Consider the following 12,650-nt stretch of genomic DNA (forward strand, 5'->3'; position numbering starts at 1 on the left):
ATGCCACTGTGATCAAAAGAGATTCTTGATGGTTACACATAATAATCCAGATTAAAATACCCACAGTAGGAGTAAAAACAACAAAAACAGTAAGAATAAAACCATTCGACATAAATTAGAAATACAATAAATAAAATAAAGATGGCAATGTTTGCATCTGGGGAAAGTTCTCCAAAACAATTCAGTCTTTAAGAACTTCCAAAATACCAACAAAAAGGGAGCCAGTTTGATCAGCACTGCTATGCAGAAGCAACAGTGCCTGCATTTCCTGAAAGTAAAGGATTTGCAGCAGTTTCTCTCTGGTGGACCTAACTGGTCAGGCTGATATTGACAGCAGTAGGCAGTTCTGAAGGGAGTGTAATGCCGAGGTATAATGGGCTTTATATGTCATTGCCCATACCTTACACGGAAACTAAGCAGTAATTAATGCCGAATCTGGGGGCAATGTGCTCCTAACACTGGGAGCCCAAAAGAAAGTATTCTACTGCATTTGGGATCAACTGAAATTCTCAAATACAGTACTCTTTAAAAGCAGTTCCAAAAAGAGTTGGAAGCTGGGCATTATATATCCAAGACCAATTGTCACTAAGCTGCTTATATGGCAAATCTGCACAGCTTTCTATTGGTTAAGTTTTGTGTGGAATACAGAGATTTATTTCTTTAACAGCACCAGGTTTTTGTTTCAGAAAAATGAAAAACAAAACTATGCCCTTCCTCTCTTTTTTTCAATTTGGTGGGTAGTTATTTTGAAACTATAAGCAGATTAAATACTATTAAAAATACAATCCTCCACTCTTATTGGTAAATTTGTCTCACTATACTTAACAGAACACATTGTTGACTAAATATTTAGAATGCATATATGTCAAAGTATACCAAGGACACTGTCATAGGTATGAGATTATAAATTTATAGTCTGAAATTGAGAAATTGGGTAGATATAATAATCTTGACAGAATTTACCAGTGTACTTCTCTGAGCTTGTGAAAGTTTCGTGGCTACAAAGTATTGGACAGGGGCCAGCACTATGATTACAGCTGCTCCTATTAAGGCACTGATTCCAAGCAGGTAATAGAGCAGAACAATTCCAACAATAATCTGCAATGATGGAAAGAGAAGGGACATTGATTTGTGTAATGAATACAATTCTAAAACTGGATGGTACAGGCATTTAGGAGGATGGGAGGATTCTAGACATGTCATCAATTGTTATTTTTGGAGAAGATATAGGCTGTCCTCCAAAAAAGGAAAGCATACTCCACATCAGAATAACTACAAATTAGAGAGAAAAGCTATGAAGATTCAAATAAGTTAGATCTCATGATCCCATGGGAGAGTAGTAGGCAAACATTTTACATTGACCTCTGTTCCCATGGGTTAACTTTAATTAATAATCCATTCACTTTCTTACCTGTACAGGCATAGCCCAGAGATTAGGACACAGGAAGAAGAACCACATTAGCTGGTTTGTGTCTATTGCAACCAGATTACAGATCTGAGCTGAGGTCATTTCCCCCATGGACATGTTGGAGGTTGATAGTCTCATGATCTTACTATAGATTTTTGTCTAGAATAAAAATGTTCAGTTTTATTTGAAAGTGGGGGGAAAAAGCAAACTTTCACACTGATAATATCTTGTTCCATATTGATAACCAATCATGACGATACCAAAACATTATGATTATAAGTATATTGAGAATTCTGAAATTACATACTAGCATCAGGACATCTAACATAAACAGATATATTGCAGCATTTTTATATAATTAAGCTTATCTCATGCTATGAGAATGTCTATTGAGATTCTCAGTCATCCAGGTCATGTTTGTCCCAAAGGTGCTTTTTCAGGAGGCAACTGGACTTTCTTAGTTTTTCCTTGAGGACATTTCACTTCTCATCCAAGAAGCTTCTTCAGAAAAAAAAAAAAGGCCAGTTGCCTCTTGAAAAAATATCTTTGGGTCATGCTATGAGACTTGCATAATAGTAGTACTGAATGTGAATAAAGTTCCAACATATTGTGAAATTTACTGATTATGAATTATTGTTTTATATCCTAGATCAGTGATGACGAACCTTTTAGAGACTGAGTGCCCAAAAACTGGCCCCACCCCCACTCCACCCCCTGCCCCCGCCCCACCCCGTCCCTCACCCCACCTGCCCGCAGGGCCACTCATCGCCTCCAGGGCCCACTGCAGATCGCCCAGGCAGCCCAGCAGCGTCATGGTGGCCACGCCCCCTGCGCGCCCCACAGCATCAACTGTGCGGGATGGAGTGTGAGGTCAGAGTCTTGTCTACGCTGCCTGGCTGCCATGTCCTTGGCTGCGCTGCTCTGTGTGGGCCACGCTCGGAGGCGACTCTCCTCCGGGGGGGCTGCTGGTGAAGAGGGGTCACGGGGGGAGCCAAGTCTGGGGCAACGGCACATGTGCCCACAGAGAGGGCTCTGAGTGCCGCCTCTGGCACCCGTGCCATAGGTTCACCACCACTGTCCTAGATGCAAGGATGTAAAATGTGGATACTAATAGCTTAACGGTAACATTAGCATGGAGATTACAGAATATATCTCCTCTATAGTTCCTGCTGCACTAATTTGATTTTATAAAAGGAAAGAAGCTCTCTGATTATTAGTAGATGTTTTAGAAATTCAAGCTGAGAAACCTGAGTTGGCTTTAGTATAAAAAGTTATTTTTATGCTACAAATTTATTTTTTGGAATATGTTTTAGAAAACAAATCTTCTGTTTTTATTAATTGGTACACACATAGTCGCACACATATATTTATATGGAGTATACAATTTATTTAATGCACAATTTGATCTTAAAAGGAATAAGGTTCAGTTGGAAAAAATTAGTGAAAATCTACCTGGTATAATTAAATATTTTGATTCCATCCCTTTTAGCAATTGAAAGATGACATTCAATGTGTATTAAAAAAAGATAGTGTCCTTTTTCTTTCATACACAAAGTCAACAGACAGAAAACACTGTTAATCAACTAGAATCAGGATTGTAGTTTCCAAGATCACATTTAAAGAAATATGAATATAACAAGATAGTGTGATAGAATAATTTAATTTTTTTTGTGCCCTTGAATCAGTTTCAACTCCTGGTGACAAGTCCCTACAGTTTTTTGGAAGTGGTTTGCCATTATGTTCTTCCTAGGGCTGAGAGAAAGTGATTGGCCCAAGGTCACCCAGCTGGCTTTGTGCCTAAAGTGGGACTAGAACTCACAGTCTCCTGGTTTCTAGCCTGGTGCCTTAGTGTCTACACCAAATTGACTTTCAATGTAACTGTTACCTTGATAATTAATTACTGCTATTTCTGGTATCAGAGGTTCAATTTGCTTCATTTTTTCTTGTTTCCTTTTCTTTCTTAATATAGAAACCCAAGCTATAATCAATTTGTGCTTAAATCAGATGAGCTATTAATTTCAGGAGCCATGCAGGACAGCTGCAGCTTATATAATAAAAGGCAAGGACATGAAAGTTTGTCACAGTAGAAAGAGGCTGTTGAGTGAAATCCTGGTCTGCCTAGAGGACGTGCATTTTAAGAAAGCAAATGGATGGATATAAACATGACTTTCAAAATCTTCTAGACTATGAATGTGTACATTCAGTAAAACAAGAGAAAGAATAGCATAAACGATTTCCCATTTTCCCTTAACTCAAGAGTATCTGTAATCTTGCACATTTTTAATGCCCTGACCACCACAGTAAAAGGCATTTTAACGACGTTACACATTTGAGTACCAAGCTAAGATGAAAATCAAGAGATTTATTTAGGGCATAGCCTTTTCTTCAACATATTGTCCCCTTTTTTGATATATTGTCACCTTCACTGCCAATTGTCATCTACATTGACAGTAACTTTTCTAATTCTGTTCTTTTTATTTTGAAGATATTCAAGGAAGCTCTTTTACTCATTCTCCTGATGCCTCATTAATATTAGCTCAATCTGAGTTTTAGCTTTCCTGATACCATCTGTACAAATCCATACCATCTCTGTGGGGTTAGTCTGGTCTTCATTAATAATTTTCCCCCATTAAAATAGCAATAAAATAGAAATATACGGAGGATATTTGAAATACCTGTATTGCTCCTCTCAGGTTAATTCCTGTTTCAATGGCCACATAGTATGATGCCTGGAGAAAGGTTCTTTGCAATAGAAGTGCAAAAAAAAGGAGGACCGATAAAACATAAAAATTAGCCAAGAATTCTTGAGAAGAGATGAAGTAAACACCCATTATTTTAAGCTGAAGGAAAAAAAACAAAAACAAAAGGCTATTAAGAAACTGTTCTGTTTTTAAAGAATTCCTATAAATGCAATAGAACACAAATGCACAAACCTTTGACGTCTTTATGACCTTATATAAAATCGTTCCGTATCTTGTTAACGACTTTAATGAATGTTCTAGAACGTTTCTACCATTTATATATTAGATTAAAACTAAATGTAACCTTACGGTCTAGGGGTTATTTTGTAAAAAATAACAATTTTCATTGTAAGTAACATAAAGAGTGTAACTTCAGTCGGAATAAAGACTCAAAAAAATAAAAAAGGATTATTTCTATTTTCTAAAGTGTAGCAATTGATTTTGTTGTTGAATATTCATAGGGCTGAAAGTTTCCCTAAGCAAAACAAAAACATATTGTATATATAAAAAACAAACACATCAGGAAGAAAACTGATTTTTTTTCTGATACGTTATTGTCTATCTATGTCCATAGAATTTTAATGTGGGAATGTATTCAGGTATGTTAGACATCAGAAGCAGAACAAAGTGATGAAATAAGGTCAGTTTTTAAATATATAATCTTATGCTTTAAAGCATGTATTTTGAATCCAGAGAATACAATGTGTCTCTTCAGATGCAGAAATATATTCAGAAAATAACCAAAGAAGCATTAAAAATCCCTCCTTGATCAATTTATGGAAGTTTTCCTAAGTAAATTTTGCAACTAGCAGATGATGGAGAGAATTTGGGCAATTTAGATCAGAAAACAATTGTGTGTCATCTTTTTAATGGAATGTATTATTTTGCATGATATTCTACATTATCATTTAGTAATATTGGGCATATATCTGAAAATGTCATTTTGATATTTTCAGAATTATGCTGGCAATTAGAAATTATAGTATCTTCAAGTGCTTCATTTTGCATATAAAATTATCACTTGTCTGTTCTCAATACTAAAAAAACAAAATTAAAAGCAAAGAGATAATAGCAGTGACTAAAACCTAGCATCAATATTATCAACAATATGCAAGCGCCCTTGGGTGAGGTTAAAGAGATCGTATGTATCTTGGTGTTGGTTTTGTATTACAATTGTACGTCAAGAATAACTTTGGAAGCAAAAGCATCAGGAAAATTTCATTCAACTGACTCTTCAGGAATGCATTTGAGAAGAAGAAAGATGAAATGGAAGTAATTCTTAAGAGCCAGTAACTGGGGCATTAAATGGAACCTAAAGAATCTGTGCTATCTTACTAATATCAGCTCTCCTTTTTATTAGATATAAGCTAATTAGGTACTTTGAATATCTTACACTAAAGGTGGATAGGGAGGCTGAATATATATACATTATGATATTGTGGTGAGGGGTGAGGAGTTTCTGTTGAGTGCTATAGAATTCCTGCCATGTATAGGCTCTAGGTTTACAAGGACTGGATCATACCATTGTGTTCAACCAACATAATGCATAGTATATACTACTCTTTGATTAATATTGTTCCTTTCCTCCATTTGAAACCTAAAATAACAAGACTGAAAGATACCGTTAGCTCAGCACCACACAGGAAGCCTTCACAGCAAAATACTGACTTGAAGCTGGGCCTCCATGCTCCTAGCTGAATACCGTAAATATGTGCAAATATTTGTTCAAAATCTATTAAAAATAAGATTTATTGGCTATTTTATGACCAATGGCATAAAATACAAGATAGAAAAATAGTTGGAAGGCCTTCTCACTTGACTTCTAGAGTATCTGGTGAGAAGAATCCAGAGGAGAGGAGAGTCCAGGGTATTTGTGTATGGCATAGCAACTAAACCAAGGTACACATTTTTAGAATTTTTGACATGCCAAGCATAAAATTTTCAACATCACTGCCCTAGCTTTATTTTTTTATGTTTTAATTTCCTTCAGGCAGATTCTGGAGAAAGTAGGAGAAAGTAGGAGGCTCTAGGAAATGAAACTCATAGTGACCTCTTCTGTTGGACTGATGTTTGAATGAACTCAATTCATTAATGGTGTAATTTATGTTTTAACTTGTAATGTTTTCAGTTGTTTTCCAATATTTTGCAAGTGTTGTGTGTGCTCCCTTACTGGAAGTTTTTAAGAAGAGATTGTACAGCCACTTGTCTGGAATAGTATAGGGTCTCCTGCTTGAGCAGGGGTTGGACTAAAAGACTTCCAAGGTCCCTTCCGATTCTTTATACTCTGACTCTTACTATTATAATTTGGGCTTCTCTCTAAACAAATCATTTTGTCTTTATCATATACAAAACTAGTTAAATTAGAATTCTTGTACTTAAACAAATGTGGGTATCAGGCACAAGAAACCAGGAGCTGGGATAGGGTTAAAAGGCATTGAAAGTTTATTCCATGCAACCTATATACAAGAATCGGATCTACTAATTATCAATGTGGACTGGCAACAGACAAGAGTCAACGGACTTCAAGGAGAGTTAGACTTAGGTCTCTTTCAGTGGCATAGGGACTCCAGATTGATTATGTATTTGACCCCGCTCTCAGGCTCCGCCTGGTCATCTCCTACATCAGGCTGTTTAAACGTATATCTTAATATATTTCTTACTACGTGATCTGCTCTTCATTTTATTCTTACATCTAATTTTGGAAGCAAAATATATTTAAAACTAGAACAAAAATAAATGATTAATGCTGCCTAAAGCTGTTACTAAAGAAGACAGTATTGTTAGCATGACATAACTTCTAAAACAATATATGGTTGAATAATATATAATTGAAAATGTAAAGCATAATCTTATTAAAAAATTCTAACTTTCAAAGTTTGATGTGATTCTTTATAAGGCTATTCTCTGTGTTTTCTTAGAGAGGCTACCTCTATTAAATGGTGAAGTTAGCCACACTATATTAATAATGCTTATATAAATGATAAAGCATTAAAAGGTTTTGTGTTACCACAAGAACTGCTGGCTCATTCTATAAATCACTAAGGTAGTTACCTTTAAAATTTGTTGCATGAGCTAAAGCTGCATTTTTCTACAACAAATTATATTTTCTTTTTTCTTTTTAATAATTTTAATCTATAATCCAAAACACTATTATTGTTTCCTCTTCCTAAATACTGAGTTGATGAAGAGAACTTGAAAATATATTGATTATTTTAAAAGCTACAATTATAGAAATTATTCTAATTCCATTCCATTATACAAATGCCAATCTTTTACCATACTGCATATTTGCAATCAAACTGATTAGTTGTTTATGGAATCTTTTAAAAAAAGCAAAGCTCATTAATTAGGATAAAAATTGCTCATCCTTTAACCTCAAAGGTTTTTTGTTTGGACTTGCATTTATAAAAACTTTTTTTTGGGGGGGAGGGGAATCTGGGAATATAAAAACAAAGTATATTTGTTTTTAGTATATTTTTCTTTGGATATAATTTTCTTGCAATACCAGGTCCTTTTACTGACTTTTCCAATACGATGGCCCTCAAGACTGCTATGGAAATGTTTTGTCACAACAGAAATCTGTTTTTTCTTAATTGCTGTATAAAGAGAGAGAGAAAATGCCGCCACAATTGTCTGGGAGATCTGCAGCTTCTTTGTTACCGGAAAATGATAATCCTGGGAATGGGAAAATACTGTATTTTATTTTTGACAGGCTTTTGGTCATTTCTTGTGGCTTGGTGCCAGCTGGAACAGTGTCAAGGCCACTACTGAGTGACTCATTCACTCACGCTCATTCACTCACGCACACAAAAAGGAAAAGGAGTCAGTTTCCACAGGGCTCGTCCAGAGAGCAAGAGTGAATTTGAAACACCCACACGCCCTCATATAATTAAGTCAAGGACCATGATTTCTGCAGCTTGAAGTTTAGAAAAAGTGAGTTTAGCAAGCTTAGAACAAAGAAAAAGTTAACAGACATTTTATGTTAATGATTCAAAGGAAGTACCTGGACAGGCAAAGTGCTGTTTTCTTTCCTTACATGAACAATCCCAGAGATGCAAAGTGGACCAGCAAATCCAAGCAAATCTGCCAGGATACGGAAAGTGCTGCTTAGAGCTAAAGGTCTTCCAAAGCCATAGCAGAGGGCACACCAAATACTTCTGGATCCTTGTGGGTATGGAGTGTCTTTGTTCTGTCCAGTAATAATACAAATTATTAAATTCAGGCAGGGGGTGACATTTTAAAATTTTTATGTTCTAAAATACATAACACATAAATATGGTTTTATAAATCCTGACCTTTACTAGAAGAGATAATATCTGTTTTCTTTTCTTGGCCATGGAAGAAGGGGGCAAGAGTTAAAGTTACCATCCCAAGCCATGTTACCATTAAATTATAGATCTAGCTGTGCCTAACAATTAACTCATAATTACTTTATTTTGTATTACTATAGCAATAGCACTTAGACTTGTATACCGCTCCACAGTGCTTTTACAACCCTCTCTAAGTGGTTTACAGAGTCAATCTATTGACCCCAACAATCTGGATCCTCATTTTATCGACCTTGGAAGGATGGAAGGCTGAGTCAACCTTGAGCCCCGTCAGGATTGAACTCCAGACTGTGGGCCGAGTTTGATTTTAAATATTGACATACCTGCTACTCAATTGTCAACAAAGAAATCTTCAAACTTTTTTTTCCAGATGACATTCACAGGTGTATAAGTCTTGTCGGTTTTAAAAAGAGGACATCCTCTTTATACTGTATGAAATTTGTTTGTTTTGCAGTCATACCTTTTGTCCTTGAAAAGCCTCATTAAGGTGCATGTAGTTGGTCAAAGCTCTCATTGCAATAGGCAGTTTGCCTATAGCTTTCAAATCTATGGGCTTTTTGTGGGCAGTTTTAATAAAAGTATTCATCCACCAATATGTTCCTTTGGATAGGAGATTCACAAAAGGTTGCAGGAATCTGACTCCAAGGTCCTGAAGATCCTCAGGAGGTTTTACTTCTTTGGGTTTTTTGAAGAAAATATATCTCTAAGTTTTGTAAAGTCAAAAAGAATCAGCAAATTAATGCGAAGGGAGATAAAATTACCATTATCCTGTAATTATTTCCCTGCTCAAGACGACCAAATAATCATGAATTTTAGAGTTTGCATTTCTCAAACCAAAGTGATACAACATGAAATTAAAAAAAGAATGCTTTAGCTAAACTTTTACAATATAAAATATTTTTCAAAAACATAATAGCTAGAATTAATTTACAATAGTTTCATGACTTAGAAAACAGTAAATATTTGTCTGATTTGTACTATGTTTCTATTAGATGCTTTTCAACCTAGCAGTCAAAAGTTAAGCTCAATTTTAATAGATAAGCATCTTTAAATTCCAATAATTCCAGAGTATTGAATTATAATTTCTATTGTAGTGAGATTAATATGTGGAAGAAGAGAGAAATGTAAGCATTTTCCCTCCTATTCTGAAATAATATGAATAATAAATAAACTGATTTAAGGCTAGGCTTACATAGCTTGCAACAATAACTGGCCAGCCCAAAACACATCTTCTTCAGAAGGCATAAAAAGATACAATTTAAATATAACTAGTTGGATATTACATGACATTCTATTTTTCCACTGAAGAAAATAGGTATATGAAAATCTCAGGAAAGTATTCATAGAGCTTCTGAACTATGGAATTGTTCTGGAAGTAACTGATGATGAACAGCATTAATTCTCACTAATATGAATCATTTATCTAACCTAATTCTAGATGTATTTTTGATGAATGAGTGCCAGGCTGTTTGGCACCATCTTATGGAACAAGCTAATTTTATAAATCTTGCCTCAAAATGATTTCAGCTGGCTAAAGTTCTGGCCGAGCAGAAAGCCAAAGTAAAAATAACCTAGCTCTTTAGTTTTCTCTCCTGTTCTTCTTCCCTGAGTTATCATGCATATACAATTAAATCTTACCCTCACTCGGATTACGTTAATTTCTACAATTAGCAGCATTCCATAAAGTACAACCAAGAGTGCTGTGAGGCAGAATCGAAGCTGGCGGGGTCCAATATTATTATCACAAAACTTGACAAACTTGATAGTTTTGGTTATAAAAGCCAAAGTCCAATAGAATAGCAAGGCTGTTGAAAATAAAGAATGGTACTTGAGATGCTGATAATTACTGAAGACAAACACAATTATATTATTTAAAAAAGGATCTACACTCCAAAGATTGATATAAATATAAATAAATTAGATTACTATGGTTACTAGAAAACCTGCATTGTTAGCAAGTGTAACTACCCCTTTTCTTAGAATGAACCTGAATACAAATTATTCTGGAAATTTTCAGATATGCTATTTGGAATATCAGAATTTTTATTGNTGAGATATTGGAACACTGCTATCATGTCCCCCCTCGTCCTTCTCTTCATTAAACTAGACATACCCAATTCCAGCAGCCGTTCCTTATATGCTTTAGCCTCCAGTCCCCTAATCATCTTTGTTGCTCTTCTCTGTACTCTTTCTAGAGTCTCAACATCTTTTTTACATCGCGGTGACCAAAACTGGATGCAGTATTCCAAATGTGGCCTTACCAAGGCATTGTAAAGTGGTATTAACACTTCACGTGATCTTGATTCTATCCCTCTGTTAATGCAGCCTAGCACTGTGTTGGCCTTTTGGCAGCTGCAGCACACTGTTGGCTCATATTTAGGTGATTGTCCACTAGGACTCTGAGGTCCCTCTCACAGTTACTACTGTTGAGCAAGGTACCTCCTATACTATACCTGTGCATTTGGTTTTTCTTGCCTAAATGTAGAACCTTGCTTTTTTCACCATTGAATTTCATTTTGTTAGATAGTGCCCAGTGTTCAAGTCTGCCCAGATCCTGCTGTATCTTAAGCCTGTCTTCTGGAGTGTTGGCTATTCCTGCCAGCTTGGTGTCATCTGCAAATTTGATGAGTTCCCCATCTATCCCCTCGTCGAAATTGTTGATGAAGATGTTGAAGAGCACTGGGCCCAGAACAGAACCCTGGGGCACCCCACTATACACTTCCCTCCATGTACAAAGTCAATTTCTTTGTACAGGGGCAGCCCCATGCTCTCAGTAGAAGAGACTTTAATCCAATGGTACAAACAGGAGAGGCTGATGATCTCTCCTGCTGCAATGGATGATCAAGATGTCTAAGTGTCTTCTTGTGCTCTTAGTGCTCTACAACACCTGCAGGGCCTGTCTTCTTGATCATTGATCAGCCTCGTCTCCTCAATTTTCGAGGCCAGACTATGCACACTGGGATAGACAAATTGAAGTTGGCTATTCTCACTGGTTTGGCCCATCAGCTGAGATGGTTTACCAAGGTATGACAGCTGCATGTGTTACAGATATTTGGAGAGAGCTGAGAGCCAAGTGAGACCAAGGGTGAAGGATCAATCCTAAAAAGGCACAGTAAGCCTCTCCACCAGAGCAACAAAATGTACCTATCTTTAACTATTTTTGTATTCTGATTGTATCTGCTGATTGCTATTCAAGAACTCTACAAGGCCACTGTGAAAACTGTGAGGACTATTCAAGGCATCTGTTGGATAAAGTCATTTGGAGCCACTTGGAGTTGAACTCCAGCTGGATGTGTAGAAATGAAGGGAAGCTCAATTCTAGCAAGTGCATTCATCGATAATCCTGTTCTGGGGAGATCCCAACTTTATCTCTAGAAGAGATTACATTTCCCCAGAGAGAATCTGGATTTTTTTTTCATGCACTCACAGCTCTCCTCAAAGTGTGTATAGCGGTAATTATGCCCAGAAAAGCTTTTGTACAGAATCATCTGGTCTGCCAATTGTGTCCTTTTCTGGAATGAGAGACCTTACTCATAGTCACTCACACCTTAGTTAGAGCACTTCATTGCATTCTACATGGGGTTTCCCTTGAAAAGGCCATTCAGAAGCTACAGGTGTTCCAGACCTGGCAACTTAACATTGTTTGTTCTTTAATTGTTGTGTTCCTCCCATTGCTTTACTACTTTTTTGTCATTTTAACTTATTATATTGTAGATTTTAATCTTGGTAAGCTATTTAGAGTCATAGAAACTGAAATAGTAAACAAATTCTCAATTTGTTCCACCATATATTCATTATTGATAATTAAAATCCTATGTATTTTTATATATAATACAGGCAATTTCATAAGAACATATGAAGATCTGAAAGCTTACCTAATCAAGCATTATGTTCCCAAGCTTGCCACCCACATTCCTTATAGCTGATACATACCTATTAATAATTTTGGAAAATTGGATGTTTCAATGTTGTGGTAATAAACAATGGATGTGATAGCTGCCAAAAATGCCATCCCTGGTGGCATGTATAGGTGTAAATTATCAGATTTTGAAATCCTAAGTAAAATGAAACGTATTAATAAGTAGATTCATTCTTTCAAAGAGAAATATTAATACGCATACATAAAAGAATTCGTGCACTTCCAACTCTCTCCAGATGGAGCATTTTCATATG

The 12,650-nt window shown here is 36.0% G+C and overlaps 1 protein-coding gene across 1 annotated transcript in view; it reads right to left on the reverse strand.

Moving 5' to 3' along the window:
- LOC107297574 (ATP-binding cassette sub-family C member 8-like) overlaps positions 1-12,650 on the reverse strand; it is a gene marked incomplete at its 3' end in the record, with an annotated part of 33,786 nt that overhangs the window by 15,722 nt on the left and 5,414 nt on the right. Inside the window, exons 3-9 of the mRNA XM_015826934.1 lie at positions 12,411-12,532; positions 10,116-10,282; positions 8,938-9,180; positions 8,153-8,338; positions 4,084-4,248; positions 1,412-1,567; positions 964-1,098 (exon numbers count right to left, since the gene is read on the reverse strand). Of these exons, the coding sequence (XP_015682420.1) occupies positions 964-1,098; positions 1,412-1,567; positions 4,084-4,248; positions 8,153-8,338; positions 8,938-9,180; positions 10,116-10,282; positions 12,411-12,532 (1,174 nt within the window). The remainder of the gene's footprint in view (positions 1-963; positions 1,099-1,411; positions 1,568-4,083; positions 4,249-8,152; positions 8,339-8,937; positions 9,181-10,115; positions 10,283-12,410; positions 12,533-12,650) is intronic.

Source organism: Protobothrops mucrosquamatus, unplaced genomic scaffold (assembly GCF_001527695.2).
Source record: "Protobothrops mucrosquamatus isolate PMUCROS unplaced genomic scaffold, P.Mucros_1.0 scaffold3389, whole genome shotgun sequence".
In the NCBI taxonomy this organism is placed as follows: Eukaryota; Metazoa; Chordata; class Lepidosauria; order Squamata; family Viperidae; genus Protobothrops; species Protobothrops mucrosquamatus.